At 42.0% G+C, this 20,074-nt stretch overlaps 1 protein-coding gene and 1 long non-coding RNA gene across 3 annotated transcripts in view; one reads left to right on the plus strand and one right to left on the minus strand.

Moving 5' to 3' along the window:
• Nucleotides 1-12,798, minus strand: part of LOC115165728 (prickle-like protein 1) — a 41,630-nt gene extending 28,832 nt beyond the window's left edge. Inside the window, exons 1-2 of one of the 2 annotated variants that reach the window (XM_029719046.1) lie at nucleotides 12,723-12,798; nucleotides 12,532-12,616 (exon numbers count right to left, since the gene is read on the minus strand). In XM_029719046.1, the coding sequence (XP_029574906.1) occupies nucleotides 12,532-12,573 (42 nt within the window). In that variant the 5' untranslated portion in view covers nucleotides 12,574-12,616; nucleotides 12,723-12,798. Of the gene's footprint in view, nucleotides 1-12,531 lie in introns of both variants that reach the window. The other variant, XM_029719045.1, reaches the window with a different exon arrangement.
• Nucleotides 12,799-12,910: 112 nt separating this feature from the next.
• LOC115165729 (uncharacterized) lies at nucleotides 12,911-15,518 on the plus strand. The gene is made up of 2 exons (XR_003870231.1): nucleotides 12,911-13,078; nucleotides 15,498-15,518. It is a non-coding gene; the product is annotated as an uncharacterized LOC115165729 (long non-coding RNA).
• Nucleotides 15,519-20,074: the final 4,556 nt, after the last annotated feature.

Raw genomic sequence — 20,074 nt, forward strand, 5'->3', positions numbered from 1 at the left:
AGATCTATCGCATCCCACAACTGTCCCAGACTATAGAGTATGTATAGAGTATGTAAACTCTGGGACAGTTGTGGGATGCCATTGATCTCACTTTTTTAATGTAGATGTTCCAAAGGTCTGCATCAGTGGCTTGTAGGCTATGTGTGGAAGCCAGGAGATGCTAAACGTGTTTATGTAAACGAACAGTCAAATACCGTGTGACCGGCAGTTATTTGCTTGACAATCACTGGCTGACACAGCCCTAGTTAGAGGAAGGGGAACAGGTTCTCCTCCAGTCCAGAAATAACAGCCCAGGCCCTGAGTCCAATCCCTATACAGCAGAACTACAGCTCCTGCTGGGAGTGGGACTACAGCCACACACGACCCAAACTATATACAAGTCATTTTGTGAATTCAGAATATCTCACAGTACATTCAACAAACCATTAAAAAAAACTATTTCTTTGCACATTAGTATTGGTGTCTATTCATGTAAGTAGTCTTTGAGAGTGTGTATGTCACACTACAGCTCTATTGTGGTGTCTCTTTTTAGAGATGAGAGGAAGGAAACAGATACAGGAAGTGTGCTGCACCCTTTCCTTTCCCTCTCTATGTAGTCACTGTCTCCACTTTCCTTTCCTCTGATGCTGGCATCCTGCCTCTCCTCTCCCACATTCTGATGAATCATTTTCTCACAATAATGTGCTCTTTTCTTACATTCATCTAAAGGTGTTGAGAGACACCTTTAGATGATAAACAGATGATAAACAGTTGGTTCACACCATACACTAGGTTTCCCCAATAGACACCCCGCGGGCCAAATTTGTCCCGTGGGTGATTTTATTTGCCCCCCATGTTTTCCAGCTCATAAAGTTATACAAGTATAGTGAGTAGCCATTTTCAGTGAGTGTGGACATTTACAAGTGAAAGGGAACGAGAGAAATTGTGCAAATGAACAAAGTTGTGATGTATGCTTGTCTGATGGAAGAGCAGCATGTGTACACGGAGCAGAGGGGGGGACTATTTTGTACTATTTTTCAGATGTTGCCCTACCGGAGTTACACAGCAATAGCGTCATTGCTATTAGCTTCATGACTGACATTTGGACCAGCAATATCAGCCCCATAAGCATGCCGAGTCTGACAGCACAGTGGGTCGTCGAGAATTTCGTACTGAGGAAAGTCGTATTGCATGCTCATGAATATGCTGGTTGTCATACCGCTGCTGCCATTTCAATGGCATTTGAGAACATGTTTAAAACTTGGAAACATGAACACACTAGTCGGCGCCATTCGAAAAACTGACTCGAGGAATAAGCTCCATCAACTGCACTTGCAGCAGATGTGATATCCTCTGTCAGCCCCCCGTGTAGCTCAGTTGGTAGAGCATGGTGTTTGCAATGCCAAGGTTGTGGGTTCGATTCCCAAGGGGGGCCAGTATGAAAAAAAAATGTATGAAATGTATGCATTCACTACTGTAAGTTGCTCTGGATAAGAGCGTCTGCTAAATGACGCAAATGTCATGGCATTGAAACACCTGTTCAACAAAACTGACAGGAATATGAACAAATGTGCACAAAATTTGAGATAAGCTTCATGTGCGTATGGAAAATTTCAGGGATATTATTTTTTTTTTAGCTCATGAAACATGGGACAAACACTACATGTTGCGCACATATTTTTGTTCAGTATAGTATTCGTATTCTAATTCCTAATTCTAACGCCACCGATTCTGTCACATGACAGTGGAGTGCCCATGCCCATTCTGACTTCGTCAATGCTAAGCTAACCAGTTAGCTAGCAGCTAGCGTGTGACGATAGTGCTGACTAGTTTCTATGGAGTGAAGATGGCCCCTTTTCCCGACGAGGTGGATGTTTTTACTGGCCAACATTGGTGAATGAAACAGTTGCTCTTGACAACAGTTTGCCCCAGCAACAAAACTGCCCACACTGGCTGTGAACAAGCGATTCGGTGGCAGTCTCTCTTTACTGTGTCGCCACCATGCTCGATGCTATGTACAAGGACCGCTACTTCGATGCAGAAAAGAAACAGGGTTTACGTGAAATGTTACATACACAGCTGGACAAGATGGAAACAGACACAGTGACAGTGCGCCCAGAGGAAGAGAGGCTATGGACAGACAGAGCTGAAACTTCACTGCTTGACATGTTTGATGCAATCCTGGTTGAGAATAAAACGACTGAACAAATGAACAACGAAACAGCACAGCAAGTAAGTGAAAGACATAAGTTTTGATTATGTTATACTGGTAATGGGGACATACGTAAATGTCAACAAAATAACTTTTTGGTCAGTGTGTGTGTGTGTAACCTTTATTTAACTAGGCAAGTCAGTTAAGAACAAATTCTTATTTACAATGACGACTTACCCCGGCCAAACCTGGACGATGCTAGACCAATTGTGCGCTTCCCTATGGGACTCCCAATCACAACCGGATGTGATACAGCCTGGATTCGAACCAGGGACTGTAGTGATGCCTCTTGTACCGAGATGCAGTGCTTTAGACCGCTGTGTCCATGTGTGTGTGTTAACTATTTAACTGTACTAGAATGCTTAAAAGGCAGCTAAAATGTTAAATATCAGGTATTGGTGTCATTTTTTTTAGCAAGGAAAATAAATATTGGCCAAAAATGTAATATTGGTGCATCACTAATAAATCGCTAACCGCTACATACAGCCTACATTGTTGTCACCATATTAGCTCTCTCTCTGTCTTGATCTCCTCCATTTTAGAAGAAATGTATTTGTTCAAAACTGTTCAACTATTGTCTTTCTCTCTCTTTGAGACAACTACTCACCACATTTTATGTACTGCAGTTCTAGCTTGTGCTTTTAGCACTAGATTCTCTGATCCTTTGATTGGGTGGACATGTCAGTTCATGCTGCAAGAGCTCTGATAGGTTGGAGGACGTCCTCTGGAAGTTGTCATAATTACTGTGTAAGTCTATGGAAGGTGGTGAGAACCATGAGCCTCCTAGGTTTTGTATTGAAGTCAATGTACCCAGAGGAGCTAGCTGTCCTCCGGCTACACCATGGTATTACCCTACTGAGTGCTGTTGAGGCTACTGTAGACCTTCATTGCAAAACAGTGTGTTTAAATCAATTATTTCGTGACATTAATATATTTAGTATAGTTTAATATAAAAAGGAAAACTTTAATGTTTCACTATTTTTATGAAATTCACTGAGGATGGTCCTCCCCTTCCTCCTCTGAGGAGCCTCCACTGGATATGGCCCAACCCTATTCCCAAGTATTCCCACGCACCCCAATTTAATCAAAGGTTTGAAATGATTCCGTTTTTGTCAAATTCTATATCTGTTTGGGCTTCTTGCGGTGTACAATTATGTATTACTATGTTCCGGCCCCCGACCATCTGCTCCAGAAAACAATTAAAAAGAAAAAGAATAATATCGACCCAGGGCTGAATGTAATTTGGAACCCCTGCCATACACCATAACCTGATACCCCCTGTCTTGGTTTGTGTGGTGTACATGACAATTTGTCAGTCTACCCCTGTTTCATTGTGCAATCAATAGAAAGGGAAGGATGGGGTGGTTAACAAAACAACATTTCTTAGATAAGTGAGAGAGACAGGGAGAGATAATCACTGCCACGAAACAAGAACACAGAAAGAACGTTGCCAAAAAAAAACTGGAGACTCCCTCGAGCAATCTCACAAACTAGACAGACACGCAGACACACCACTTCTCCTTCTCTCTCACATACACACACCCAAATCAACCAAACCCATGTGATACGGGAATTGGGAAGGCACCTGTGAATACCTGCTCAACTTTGTTCTCAAACCACATATCAGTACATAGGGTAAACGTAATGTTAGTATTCACGTCAAGCCAGTTATACCATTTGGGTTTTTATTGCTTGTGAATCTGGGTTATTATGATGTGGCTGCAGTGCTAACAATGCTACAATAGACCAATCTGTTGGATGTTGTCTGTATTTCACTCTTTTTATCAATAAGCCTATTCCTTCACTGAGTCCAGATGTTGTGATGTTTGTGTGTCATTGAGAAACTACACAACTGATACACTTCAACACCAACCTACCAATGGCGCCATCCCCCTGCACTGAGCTCAGATGCCCAATCTATGAACAGCATCAACAGGTTAGCCCACAAGAAACGGTCACAAGCTACAGAAAGACCATTGAATGGTTCACATAGCGTTTTATTGCATCTGGTGTGTGATTTAATATCTACACATAGACATGTACATGCATGCTCACACACAGACATAAGTACTCAAAGCTTTCTAAATCAATCATTACAAGGTAGAAACATAAATTAAAAAGTTAAACATAGGCCTGTTTGAACGTCTTGTGTATACACCCAAATGTAAAATGGCAAGAAGGTGGGGATAAAGGGACTGTACTGTACAAACGACTTCTGGGTGACTGGACCTTTCTGTTCTCATTTCCTAATAAAACTTTCAAACATGGTGACTGATCTCAGGGGGACAGAGAGGGGGAAACCCCCAACTCTAATCACACAAGCCCAACGGTACGGAGTACTGAGAAAGTAAGTCCTCGTCAAACGTTCCCCTCCAAGTTGCTATTAATAAAATACGAATACAAACATGAAAATATCTATTTTGTACTTCATACCTTGTACTGAACACACACGCTCACACATAACTACACATAGTCTCTCACAGTCAGAGAGTAGACCCTTGTCTGGGGAATGCGGTGACCCATGTTAACACGTGTGCTAAAACAAACAGTTAGTGAAGCCTCATTGCCCTCTGCCATACCCACTGATCCTTGACATGTGCAACTCTCCACCAGAGCATGGGACTTCCTGGGAAAGTCCAGCAAAGTGTGTAATAAATACAGAGAGAAAAACAGGGGAGGAAAAGACCAATCATGTTTCATTGACAAATGGAGGATTAGAATACTGGGGAGATGTAACGAGTGTCGTGTGTGGAGGACCAAGACGCAACAGGGAAGTGTATACTCATCTCTTTTTAATATATAAGAAGCAGAAACAAAATAAACACGTATACAATTAACAGAAACGACACTAACAGTTCTGTCAGGTGACAAGCACAAAACAAGCACAATCCCCAATACAAACACACCCCTAATTATAGGACCCTCAATCAGAGGCAACGATAGACAGCTGCCTCCAACTGAAGGCCCCAACACCAATAAACTAAACATAGAAATACAAATGACTAGACAGAACATAGAAATAAACTAACATAGAACAATAACCAAAACCCTGGACTAATAAATCAAATACTCCTCTCTACATGGACACATACACACGACCACCCTGAACCACATAAAACAAATACCCCCTGCCACGTCCTGACCAAACTAAACACTAACAAATCACACCTTTACAGGTCAGAACGTGACAGGAGAGAAGAGAGGAATGGAGAGAGAGGGCATGCAAATCATGCATTGTGGGTAGAGCAAATAACAGAAGTACTACATACTGTACAAAGCCTGCAGAGAAGGAGCATAAGTAAATGCAATAAAGACGCAAAAAATGTTAGCTAACAACTGTTAGGCCAGTACAGTACTGTTCGGTTCAGTACAAGTGTGGTTAAATCAGTATACAGTGCATTCGGAAAGTATTCAGACCCCTTCCCTTTTTGCAAATGTTGTTACATTACAGCCTTATTCTAAAATGGATTAAAAAAAAAAAAAAAAAAAGGCACACCTGTCTATATCAGGTCCCACAGTTGACAGTGCATGTAAGAGCAAAACCAAGCCATGAGGTCGAAGGAATTGTCCGTAGAGCTCCGACACAGGATTGTGTCGAGGCACAGATCTGAGGAAGGGTACCAAAACATGTCTGCAGAATTTTAGGTCCCCAAGAACACAGTGGCCTCCATCATTCTTAAATGGAAGAAGTTTGGAACCACCAAGACTCTTCCTAGAGCTGGCCGCCCGGACAAACTGAGCAATCAGGGGAGAAGGGCCTTGGTCGGGGAGGTGACCAAGAACACGATGGTCACTTTGACAAAGCATCAGAGTTCCTCTGTGGGGATGGGGAAAAATTCCAGTAGGACAACCATCTCTGCAGCACTCCACCAATCAGGCCTTTATGGTAGAGTGGCCAGACAGAAGCCACTCCTCAGTAAAAGGCACATGAAGAATCTGCAGAGAAGAATGGGAGAAACTCCCCAAATACAGGTGTGCTAAGCTTTTAGTGTCATACCGAAGAAGACTCAAGGCTGTAATCACTACCAAAGGTGCTTCAACAAAGTACTGAGTGAAGAAACTGAATACTTACGTAAATGTGATATTTCCGGTTTTTGCGTTTTCATTATGGGCTATTGTGTGTAGATTGATGAGGGGAAAAAAACAATATAATCATTTTTAGAATGAGGCTGTAACGTAACAAAATGTGGAAAAGTTCTAAGGGTCTGGATACTTTCCGAATACACTGTTCTCAGCAGTGAAATCCCAAACATATTGACGATAAAAGCACACTGCTCTCTGACCTTAAAGTCAATGTAAACATTTATGTGAGTTGATCAATGCCAGGAGTCATATGTTCAGATAATGGTTGTAGGCCTTGAGTTATTGTACTGCATATGAATGCCTTTATAATAGTGCATAAACAAGAAACACAAGGTCAAACTCCATCCTCATAAAGCTGATGCATTCTGCTCATGGACTAAAAGCCGGTATTAGAACAGTCCCATCTGTAAACTGATCCAGACAGAAATGCATCCAAACCTGCCAAGCTGGTTCTAATTAACTCCTTGGCGCAAACAGAGAGAGAGAGGGGATGTTATCTGCATATCATTACCATGACGAATAAAGTTTGTAATGGAAACTTCAGATCCATCATACAACTTTGACTCCTTTAGCTTTGTTTTCCTTGAATGAAGACAAGAGCAGCGAGGAGAAATGCATCATGTGCTAGAGAACATGTGAAGGAGATGATGTCAAGAAAACTCTCACATACTAAGTCAAAGTAATGTGGGTTATTGTGGGTTTCATGTGTTTCCTTCACATCTCTTAGAAAGAGATAATATACATCAGGTTTATGGCCCTGCAGTGGGTTAGCCTATTTTGCTTTCTGACGTAGGGGATGTGATGGGTGGGGACTGCTGACGAAGGAAGTGAGGTAATAAACTGCATGTGTGACGTACAGTTGAAGTGGGAAGTTTACATACACTTAGGTTGGAGTCATTAAAACTCGTTTTTCAACCCCTCCACAAATTTCTTGTTAACAAACTATAGGTTTGGCAAGTTGGTTAGGACATCTACTTTGTGCATGACACAAGTAATTTTTCCAACAATTGTTTACAGACAGATTATTTCACTTATAATTCACTGTATCACAATTCCAGTGGGTCAGAAGTTTACATACATTAAGTTGACTGTGCCTTTAAACAGCTTGGAAAAGTCCAGAAAATTATGTCATGGCTTTAGAAGCTTCTGATAGGCTAATTGACATCATTTGAGTCAATTGGAAGTGTACCTGTGGATGTATTTCAAGGCCTACCTTCAAACTCAGTGCCTCTTTGCTTGACATCATGGGAAAATCAAAAGAAATCAGCCAATACCTCAGAAAAAGGTTTATACGCAAGTATAAACACCATGGGACCACGCAGCCACCATACCGCTCAGGAAGAAGAAGCATTCTGTCTCCTAGAGATGAATGTATTTTGGTGACAAAAGTGCAAATCAATCCCAGAACAACAGCAAAGGACCTTGTGAAGATGCTGGAGGAAACAGGTATAAAAGTATCTATATACACAGTAAAACGAGTCCTATATCAACATAACCTGAAAGGCCGCTCAGCAAGGAAGAAGCCACTGCTCCAAAACCGCCATAAAAAAGCCAGACTGCGGTTTACAACTGCACATGGGGACAAAGATCGTACCTTTTGGAGAAATGTCCTCTGGTCTGATGAAACAAAAATATAACTATTTGGCCATATTGACCATCGTTATGTTTGGAGGTAAAAGGGGGAGGCTTGCAAGCCGAAGAACACTATCCCAACCGTGAAGCATGGGGGTGGCAGCATCATGTTGTGGGGGGTGCTTTGCTGCAGGAGGGACTGGTGCACTTCACAAAATAGATGGCATCATGAGGTAGGAAAATTATGTGGATATATTGAAGCAACATCTCAATACATCAGTCAGGAAGTTCAAGCTTGGTCGCAAATGGGTCTTCCAAATGGACAATGACCCCAAGCATACTTCCAAAGTTGTGGCAAAATGGCTGAAAAACTGAACTGAAAAAGCATGTGCGAGCAAGGAGGCCTACAAACCTGACTCAGTTACACCAGCTCTGTCAGGAGGAATGGGTCAAAATTCACCCAACTTATTGTGGGAAGCTTGTGGAAGCCTACCCGAAACGTTTGACCCAAGTTAAACAATTTAAAGGCAATGCTACCAAATACTAATTGAGTATATGTAAACTTCTGACCCACTGGGAATGTGATGAAAGAAATAAAAGCCAAAATAAATCATTCTCTCAAAATTATTCTGACATTTCACATTCTTAAAATAAAGTGGTGATCCTAACTGACCTAAGACAGGGAATTTTTACTAGGATTAAATGTCAGGAATTGTGAAAAACTGAGTTTAAATGTATTTGACTAAGGCGTATGTAAACTTCTGACCCCAACTTTCTACACACATCCTACTTTAGTTACTGCCTATGACCTTGATATCAGCTTTATCTAGAAAGATTTTTCTTGTTATTACAAGGTGGGGATCAGATATTGTGTTTGTTCTCAGGCTCATGCATGTTATGGCTATGTGGACACAGCAGTCAGATAGATTGTGAGGGCCACAGATAGTTAGGTAAAGGGTTGAACCTAAAAGCTGACCAGTGCCATCATAGTCATATAATGGCAATTTTAGGTAACACTTTGGGGTACTATGTCCTGGCAAAATAAATATTGGGGGTACGCCGTGCGGGTAAAAACATTAGCCTATCACAATAATTAAAAACAAAAAGTCAAGAAAGTCTACAGTTATTAGACAACTATTTATCAAATCCTCGTTAAAATTTGCGAATGGTTTTGAAAACGGGTGGTATAGCCTACACGCCAAAATGTGACGTGGTTCAACGAGAACACTGACATTTTGACAAGGCAGAGACGAGTGGCCGAGACACGCGGACAGCAGTGGATGCATAAATTCTAGCCTACACTCATAGAAAAAAGGGTTCCAAAATGGTTATTTTGCTGTCCCCATAACAGAAACGTTTTTGGTTTCAGTCAGAACCCTTTTGGGTTCCATGTAGAGCCCTCTGTGGAAAGGGTTCGTCATGGAACCCAAAATGGTTCTACATGGATCCAAAAATGGTTCTTCAAAAGGTTTTTCTATTTGGACAGCCAAAGAACCATTATAGGTTCTGGATAACACCTTTCTTTTTAAGAGCGTAATGACAATTGCCAAAATGTTGTGTACCAGATGTTTCTTTCCATTCACCACTGTTTGGAGGCTGAAAATACAATGAGTGTACAAAACATTAGAAACACCTTCATAATATCGAGTTGCACCCCCCCCTTTTGCCCTCAGAACAGCCTCAATTCGTCAGGGCATGGACTCTCCAAGGTGTCGAAAGCGTTCCACAGGGATGCTGACCCATGTTCCACAGTTATGTCAAGTTGGCTGGATGTCCTTTGGATGGTGGACCATTCTTGATACACACGGGAAACTGTTGAGAGTGAAAAACCCAGCAGCGTTACAGTTCTTGACACAAACCGGTGGGCCTGGCACCTACTACCATACTCCGTTCAAAGGCACTTAAATCTTTTGTCTTGCCCATTCACCCTCTGAATGGCACACATACAGAAGCAATGTCGCAATTGTCTCAAGGCTTAAAAATCCTTATTTAGCCTGTCTCCTCCCCTTCATCTATACTGATTGAAGTGGATTTAACAAGTGACATCATTAAGGGATCATATCTTTCACCTGGTAAGTCTATGTCATGGAAAGAGGAGGTGTTCTTAATGTTTTGTCCACCCAGTGGATGTACGTTAGTGATGTGCAGTTCGCAAACTATTGTTTTGTTTTTTTAACAACTCTTTTTACTGACTCGAGAGTCATGAATGGTTTTTCTGAGTGACTTGTTCGTTAGACCTGCTAGTGCTGGCCGCTATGAGCCCTACAGCAGGATTAATACACCCTCCTCTAGCTCAATGGCTCCAGACACGTGCTCCGACCACCAACTGTCTGTCATTATGCATGCAGGGAATAAATGGATAATGAGTGTAGAGAAGAAAAATACATGTTTAGAACTCATAATTGATCACATGCTGCAAGAATGAATGCAATGAATTGATTGTTGAATGTTACGATGGACACAGCTTTGCAGAACCAAAACATACACAGCCTCTGCTCAACAAACTCGAACTCGAGAGGATTCATTTGGGGGGCTGCAGTTCACGAACAACATTGTGCTTATCACCCTCACGGCAGTCAAGCAATGCATTCCGCCAAGAGTCGTTCACAATCTAGTCCGGTTGCGGCCACTACTACATGCTCCGGGCATTAGGCCTTACTGACTCAAATGAACTAAATGGGTTTAAAGATTTGTTATTTTGACTGAACGAGTCGAAAAGATCAGAGTCCGTAAAAAGAGCCGAACTTTCTATCACTAATAAACATGCGCGGGTAGCTTAGTAAAGGAGCCCTGAAGTGATTATTTGAATAGCGCGTGCACGCATAGGAGGTCCCTTACCGGGAACTAATGTATTCTACTTTTACCCCTCCTTATACTCATGTTATAACAATGTAACTATATAGTAACAACAATGTTACAATGCATATAAGAACAGATGCTGAAATGGAGCCAGCAGGGTGTTTAGCTTAGTCATAAAACAGAATGTTTTACGTATAGTTTTCCCGCTGTGTTTGAGGAGTTCAATGTTAACAGTGGAGAGGTCAGGGGTCACAGGCCTGTGCAGCCTAAATCACTAAAGGCATGCTGGGTTGAGTTGTTACACTCCTCACTGGGCTGGATACATCAAACACACAGCCTGCAGGGAACGCTTCACCTAACCATCAACACCACACACATCTTTCTCTTCTCTCGGGAATGGTCAGGAACACATCCCCATTCCTTTTGAGCGCTGACAATGCCATACTGCATGTTAACGTCATACAGCCTTTTGTTTATCTTTGCAATTCACAGGTTCTGTACCTTTTGTGATGCACGTTGATTAGGTGATCAGGTTTTTACCTCAATTGCATCTACTGTACACCTGGGATAATATTTGTTGTCGTCAATAGGGATTTAATACAAGCACTTCGGTCAGGGATATATTTTCTGTAAAGAATGCTTTTATTGCTACCTGAAAATGTATCCTCTCTTTGACTAAGAGAGGCTGACACCAACTAAACTCACCAGCTGGCTTACTGTGTTGTGTCTTGACCTCAAAACCACCCTTTCAAGTGATTCATAACAAAACTGAGTAGGCATAATTCTGCAGCTTTTGCATGTCTTAACTACCTGTGTTTTTAGTTTCCAATGGGAGGATTGCTTCAGGCTACTAAAATGCCGCTGACTAAAAGCTTTATTCACATTTTGGAAGCTCCTGCAGAGGAAAGGAGACACGTACTCCCTGGATATGCCTTATGTGCCTTCTTGAAATTGCAATAATAACTCTTTAAAATGTGTATGTATGAATGTCTTATACAATGCCCACATAACATTTCAACTTCTACTGAAGTTTTTATAGAATCGATAATGTAGATACAGAGCAGTCATGAATACAGCAGACCCTAAATGGGACCATAGTGTGGATCTGTTGTGTGTGGCGAGTTCCACATGCCAACAGCCCAGTATAATTATAGTGGGATTCACTTTTAAGGGCATTGGAAATGTTCCAAGTCTGCTAGAAGCCAGATGTTTAGTATAACAACAGCTTACTAGTCCTCCATGACTGAATGGTTCAACTCCCTTACTGACAAAAAACTATGTCCTTCCTGGCACTAGTCGTAGGTGTAAACTCAAATGCATCGGTGAGTCAATGTTCTTAAATAAAAACATTTTTTAAAGACTACCTTGCCTTTGAGCAACAAGTGTGCGTACATTTTTAAAACGATATGAGTGTGTGTCACACAGAGCTCCCTAAGAGTGTGCGGGCTGGGGTCGGTGAGTGGTAGGCTATACTTTGGGCTATAAGTTGCCAACCTAACCTGTGCAGGTAAATGCCAATGACGTAGGTGACCGTACGCCCCTCCCACGCAACCATGATTCATCTCAACTCAGAAAACAAAGAACGGAATATCTGTAAACTAAATCAAGAGAAGTAAAGCAACTTGTCCAATTATATCATAACGCATAGGCAGGTCTATAACTAATCCGAATAACACAACGTTAGCAAAAAACAACCACATAGCCTATTTTGTTCTGCCAACTTTGATCATCTTTATTTGTAAGTTAACTAGATACACTTCGAAAAGCTATTATATGTCAATAATGTCTTAAGTACGTTCCAGATAACAGTAGGCCAATACCACGGACTGAAAAACAAAAAAACTAAGTACAATGTTTAAACCTGTAGTTCTGGCCATTCTACTTACCGAGCGATTCGACCGTCGTTTTTTAGATCCGCGCTTGAACATGTCGATGGTTAAAGAACAAGTGGCTTCGTTGTTTCCAAATAGTCTGGGAGAGTATTTAAATAGGTAGATACATGAAGCATCTAAATTCACAGAACGTAAAATATGTTCCGATAAACTGTGTCCCAAATACAGCACCAAATTGTACAAACCCCCTCTTCTTGAAGTTTTACGCAGTCAATTTGCTGGAGTCGTCTGAAAATTCCTGACGCATACGTAAGCACGCTACACCGAGATGACTGCACTTATTGAGCACGGAAGAACACTGTACTGGCGTTGAGGGTCTTCAATATTGCCCATCTGTTGCATTAAGAAAACACTCGGGCCATGAGGAGTCAACTTTTTAAAGGTGGAGTGAACCAGGGGCATCATGCACCCCAAAACATCTGAAGGGGAACAAAGTACATGAGGATGGCTGCGGGGTGGTCCTGAGGGGGGCTAGGCCCTCACCCGTAATTTGAAGAATTTCGCTTTTTTTTCCAAATAGACTTAAGCATAAGGATTATGGGTATGTAAAATATGTATATTTTCCTGCATATCTAAGCATACCTCTTGAGCTGTCTGTAGCCTCCTGACTGGTGGCAATTTTTTGTAAAGAAACTAAATATGTGTTATGAATACTCCATAAGCTCCTCTTGCTGGGTTAGGCGCCACTGTAGCTCCGCTGAGTCCATTGCGTTTTTAGGTGAGGTATTCTGTAATGTATACTCAGGGAGAAAAAGGTGTAGATTCACGCTTAGAGCGCGGCAGATGTTTATTAGGCCTTCGCAGAAGGCAGGAATCATGGTCGCAGGCAATGGTCAAACACAGGTAGGTAGTCAAAAACAAACAATACCTCACAACCATACAAACAGAAAGAACTGAACTAAATAGGGAGCTGTTGAGACCCGGTGAGAAATGAACACAGATGAAATCAATGAACAAAAATGAAAGACAGGGCTACGTTCCAGAACACAAAGAAACAGGGCTACGTTCAAGAACACAATGAAAAATAACACAAGGTTGACTAAGAAAAGAAAAGCAGAACCTTACAATATGCTTCTCTGCTAAAATCTGGGTAAAAGATTGAAAGGAATGTGAGTCTTATTCAGTACATTTAGTTATTGCTTGCTTTTCTAAAGCAGGGGTCTTCAACCTTTTCTTGTCCAGGGAACCCCACCCAGGCATACCAGTGACCCCCATAATATGTTTGCAAAACATGTTTCTTTCCACATGTCTTGGCTTACCATCCGATGAATGATAATGGCAAGGACAAGTAATCAACATTTTAAAATGAATAGGTCTGGTAGGTAAACAGTTTTTTTCATTTATTAAGCAAACAATACCTCACAACCATACAAACAGAAAGAACTAAATAGGGAGACACAGGGAGAGTGTCTCAGGGAGAGCTGGATGAGACCAGGTGAGAAACAGACACAGGTGAAATCAATGAACAAAAGCCATCATACCGCTCAGGAAGGAGAAGTGTTCTGTCTCCTAGAGATGAACGTACTTTGGTGTGAAAAGTGCAAATCAATCCCAGAACAACAGCAAAGGACGTTGTGAAGATGCTGGAGGAAACGGGTACAAAAGTATCTATATCCACAGTAAAACGAGTCCTATATCAACATAACCTGAAAGGCCGCTCGGCAAGGAAGAAGCCACTGCTCAAAAACCACCATAAAAAAAGCCAGACTACGGTTTGTAACTGCATATAGGGACAAAGATCGTACTTTTTGATTAAATGTCCTATGGTCTGATGAAACAAAAATAGACCTGTTTGGCCATAATGACCATCGTTATGTTTGGAGGAAAAAGGGGGAGGCTTGCAAGCCAAAGAACACCATCCCAACCGTGAAGCACGGGGGTGGCAACATCATGTTGTGGGGGTGCTTTGCTGCAGGAGGGACAGGTGCACTTCACAAAATAAATGGCATCATGAGGGAGGAAAATTATGTGGATATATTGAAGCAACATCTCAAGACATCAGTCAGGAAGTTCAAGCTTGGTCGCAAATGGGTCTTCCAAATGGACAATGACCCCAAGCATACTTCCAAAGTTGTGGCAAAATGGCTTAAGGACAACAAAGTCAAGGTATTGGAGTGGCCATCACAAAGCCGTGACCTCAATCCTATAGAAAATGTGTGGGAAGAACTGAAAAAGTGTGTGCGAAAAAGGAGGCCTACAAACCTGACTCAGTTACACCAGCTCTGTCAGGAGGAATGGGCCAAAATTCACCCAACTTATTGTGGGAAGCTTGTGGAAGGCTAACCGAAACATTTGACCCAAGTTAAACAATTTAAATGCTACCAAATACTAATTGAGTGTATGTAAACTTGTGACCCACTGGGAATGTGATGAAAGAAATCAAAGCTGAAATAAATCATTCTCTCTACTATTATTGACATTTCACATTCTTAAAATAAAGTGGAGATCCTAACTGACCTAAGACAGGGAATTTTAAAAGTTAATGTCCAAGTCAAGAAAGCTTACCAGCAGCCAGCATCACTTGCCGTTACTAGTTGGTACTCTTTCAAAGCCTTGTCAGATACTCCAGTGAGTGTAATTAGCTACATATTAGGAGTTGAGAACTAAAGTTCACATCGTTAGAAAATCGATTTTTCCCTCTTCATAATAAAACATTTGTTTAGTCTGTTGTTGCTAGCGATATTCATAAAAACATTAAAATAAAACATTTATCATATATTTTCGAAGACTGGGTTCCCCGGTTGAATACCCATGTTCTAAAGGCATACCAGCTAAGATAGCTGGTCTTAGCTGGTATGCCTGCTGGCAAGGTTGGAAGACTTTAGAACATGGGTATTCAACTGGGGAACCCGGCCTTCGAAAATATATACTGCTCAAAAAAATAAAGGGAACACTAAAATAACACATCCTAGATCTGAATGAATGAAATAATCTTATTAAATACTTTTTTCTTTACATAGTTGAATGTGCTGACAACAAAATCACACAAAAATAATCAATGGAAATCCAATTTATCAACCCATGGAGGTCTGGATTTGGAGTCACACTCAAAATTAAAGTGGAAAACCACACTACAGGCTGATCCAACTTTGATGTAATGTCCTTAAAACAAGTCAAAATGAGGCTCAGTAGTGTGTGTGGCCTCCACGTGCCTGTATGACCTCCCTACAACGCCTGGGCATGCTCCTGATGAGGTGGCGGATGGTCTCCTGAGGGATCTCCTCCCAGACCTGGACTAAAGCATCCGCCAACTCCTGGACAGTCTGTGGTGCAACGTGGCGTTGGTGGATGGAGCGAGACATGATGTCCCAGATGTGCTCAATTGGATTCAGGTCTGGGGAACGGGCGGGCCAGTCCATAGCATCAATGCCTTCCTCTTGCAGGAACTGCTGACACACTCCAGCCACATGAGGTCTAGCATTGTCTTGCATTAGGAGGAACCCAGGGCCAACCGCACCAGCAAATGGTCTCACACGGGGTCTGAGGATCTCATCTCGGTACCTAATGGCAGTCAGGCTACCTCTGGCGAGCACATGGAGGGCTGTGCGGCCCCCCAAAGAAATGCCACCCCACACCATGACTGACCCACCGCCAAACCGGTCATGCTGGAGGATGTTGCAGGCAGCAGAACGTTCTCCACGGCGTCTCCAGACTCTGTCACGTCTGTCACATGTGCTCAGTGTGAACCTGCTTCATCTGTGAAGAGCACAGGGCGCCAGTGGCGAATTTGCCAATCTTGGTGTTCTCTGGCAAATGACAAATGTCCTGCACGGTGTTGGGCTGTAAGCACAACCCCCACCTGTGGACGTCGGGCCCTCATACCACCCTCATGGAGTCTGATTGTGGGCTATACTCGGCCTTGTCTTCGGACGGTAAGTTGGTGGTTGTAGATATCCCTCTAGTGGTGTGGGGGCTGTGCTTTGGCAAAGTGGGTGGGGTTATATCCTGCCTGTTTGGCCCTGTCCGGGGGTATCATCGGATGGGGCCACAGTGTCTTCTGATCCCTCCTGTCTCAGCCTCCAGTATTTATGCTGCAGTAGTTTGTGTCGGGGGGCTAGGGTCAGTCTGTTACATCTGGGGTATTCTCTTGTCTTATCCGGTGTCCTGTGTGAATGTAAATATGCTCTCTCTAATTCTCTCTCTCTTTCTCTCTTTCTTTCTTTCTTTCTCTCGGAGGACCTGAGCCCTAGGACCATGCCTCAGGACTACCTGGAATGATGACTCCTTGCTGTCCCCAGTCCACCTGGCCATGCTGCTGCTCCAGTTTCAACTGTTCTGCCTGCGGCTACGGAACCCTGACCTGTTCACCGGACGTGCTTGTTGCACCCTCGACAATTACTATGATTATTATTATTTGACCATGCTGGTCATTTACGAACATTTTAACATCTTGACCATGTTCTGTTATAATATCCACCCGGCACAGCCAGAAGAGGACTGGCCACCCCTCATAGCCTGGTTCCTCTCTAGGTTTCTTCCTAGGTTTTTGGCCTTTCTCAGGAGTTTTTCCTAGGGAGTTTTTCCCAGCCACCGTGCTTCTTTCACATGCATTGCTTGCTGTTTGGGGTTTTAGGCTGGGTTTCTGTACAGCACTTTGAGATTTCAGCTGATGTACGAAGGGCTATATAAATAAATTTGATTTGATTCTGACCGTTTGAGCAGACACATGCACATTTGTGGCCTTCTTGAGGTCATTTTGCAGGGCTCTGGCAGTGCTCCTCCTGCTCCTCCTTGCACAAAGGCGGAGGTAGCGGTCCTGCTGCTGGGTTGTTGCCCTCCTATGGCCTCCTCCATGTCTCCTGATGTACTGGCCTGTCTCCTGGTACGCCTCCATGCTCTGGACACTATGCTGACAGACACAGCAAACCTTCTTGCCACAGCTCGCATTGATGTGCCATCCTGGATGAGCTGCACTACCTGAGCCACTTGTGTGGGTTGTAGACTCCGCCTCATGCTACCACTAGAGTGAAAGCACCGCCAGCATTCAAAAGTGACCAAAACATCAGCCAGGAAGCATAAGAACTGAGAAGTGGTCTGTGGTCACCACCTACCGAACCATTCCTTTATTGGGGGTGTCTTGCTAATTGCCTATAATTTCCACCTGTTGTCTATTCCATTTGCACAACAGCATGTGAAATGTATTGTCAATCAGTGTTGCTTCCTAAGTGGACAGTTTGATTTCACAGAAGTGTGATTGACTTGGAGTTACATTGTGTTGTTTAAGTGTTCCCTTTATTTTTTTGAGCGGTGTATATTATAAATGTTCTATTTGAATGTTTTTATGAAGCTAGCTACTCTAACTTGATTGATAGCCTGAAATGTATTCTTGGTAGCTAGTTGTGAGGTTGGGAGATTGGGAACCTATCTGGGCTAGCTAAAGCCAACTTCATAAAACTGCTGAGTGGCTAGTAAAAGAAAAAGAAGTGTCCCCTAAGGGGCATGATGCCTCTTGAGTGAACCACAGAGAAAGGTAACCTGATTACAATACTGTGAAATGAATGAATCATCTAAAAACATGGGGTTTCTTCTAGCTGGGAACAGATACTAGGCCCTAGACATACCATTCGCATCCCCTGACCAATCCAATCTCTGTTTCAACTTTGACCTAGTGTACAGCATCTTTACATGGAAAAGTGACTATTCACAGGAGTTAATGTTAGGCCTATATACAGTATATATTTACATGAGCCAACTATACACATATGGAGTTCCTGTAGGGGCCCCATTCCAACATGAATTTTCCCAGATTAAGACTTTGCCAGCTTGTGACACATATTTCTAGCATATTTTCTCACTATGATGAGACTAGGTATTAGTGGTGGGCTTTATTCTAATGTAATTTAAAATCTCTGTTGAAGTGTTTTTTCCAAAAAATGGTCCAACATGAATGTACATTTTTGACGTCAATGAGCAAACATTTTTGTATTAAGGAAGGAATAGGTGATAAATTGCACAAAAAAAAAGATTATATTGGCCAGCATGCAAATGGTCAAAGAGGTTTAAGCCAGTAGAACTCCCAGCACAGTGTGGGTACTTGTTGGATCAGCTGAAGGGTTGTTGGAGAATTTGGGAAAAGCAAAAGGAGATATATATTTGTTTATGGTCTAACAAAAGGCCTACAAAGGGTCATGGGGTTTACTAAGGAGGATCAACCAAAGATAGTGAAAGGGCATTTGTTTATCTAGTTTCCTGAAAATCATACTAAATATGTTATTTACGTCAAGTCAAAATTAAAACAATGAGTAGTAATTGTGGATAGTATTTTGCCGCATTCCATTTTATTGCTATTATTGGGCCCATTTGTGAAGAAGAAAATGAAGTACAGAATGAACCCTGGTCATGTTGAAAGGGCAGCTGCTTCCATCTTGTGGTAGCTTGAGAGATAGCCCTCAGGTCCTTGTACTTGTGCATGTCACAAACCAGTATACACAGTTGTTAGCCTGGCTAACCAGAATCATTGCTCTGGCCAAACGCTACTCCACACCACCGGAGGTATGTGGCAAACGACAGAGAATCAGAATAATTTAGTGTGAGTCGTCAGGCTAGTAACTACTATGTATATAACAATTTGTAATAGCACAGTTATTAGAGAGGTTCATAATTATTTAGAGTAAAACAAATGGCTTTTATTGTGCAAAGCATTGTGAATGCAGTGTTTCAAACACACAAAAAGGATGAAACAAAAAATTAAAAATCCTGTTAGAAATAAAACACTGAGGCCAAATTATACCTTGCAAAATTAATTTTATATTTCGGAGGCAAGGTAGCATTTACTAAAGCATATTAAAATTATAACATATGGTTCCTGAAATGTCAACCACACAGTTGATAAAATAACCTTCTCTGCTAATTAATTTAATTACCTGCTAATTCTAAATAAACAATTTAAGAGTTTTCTATAACTGCATACAGACTGTCTAAATCCCTTAACAATGGTGCACTAACTGAGGTAACATTTCTCTTGTACAACACAAAATGTCATTAAAATATCTTCTTTACCATTGGTTAAAAAAATACACAAAAAAAACAGGTAAGAAACACACTTAACCTGAGTTAGATTTGTGAAAACCAGGATGATGAAAACATGTGTGTTTCCTATGGCAAGAGTAGCCTACTAACGAGAAGTTCTTTGGTGCCAAAGGAACATCTAACCTTACTATGGGGGCAGAATGAATGGTGGTCAGTAACAGTGCTAGTCGAGAAGAGAGGCAAAATAACAACCCATAAAATGAAGGCACTACAAATGTTTCCAGGTAAGCTACAACAAATGCTGTATTAAAGGCACTGTGTGAGAGATGTAGAGCTCTATTGATAGTATGCATTACTGTACAAATAGCACTATGCACTGAGTGTACAAAACATTACGAACTCCTCCTCTTTCCATGACAGACTGACCAGGTGAATCCAGGTGAAAGCTATGATCCCTTATTCATATTGTTAAATCCACTTCAATGAGCATAGATGAAGGGGAGGAGACAATTGAGACATGGATTGTGTGTGTGCCATTCAGAGGGTGAATGGGCAAGACAAAATATTT

The sequence above is a fragment of the Salmo trutta genome, chromosome 28 (genome assembly GCF_901001165.1).
Source record: "Salmo trutta chromosome 28, fSalTru1.1, whole genome shotgun sequence".
NCBI lineage: Eukaryota > Metazoa > Chordata > Actinopteri > Salmoniformes > Salmonidae > Salmo > Salmo trutta.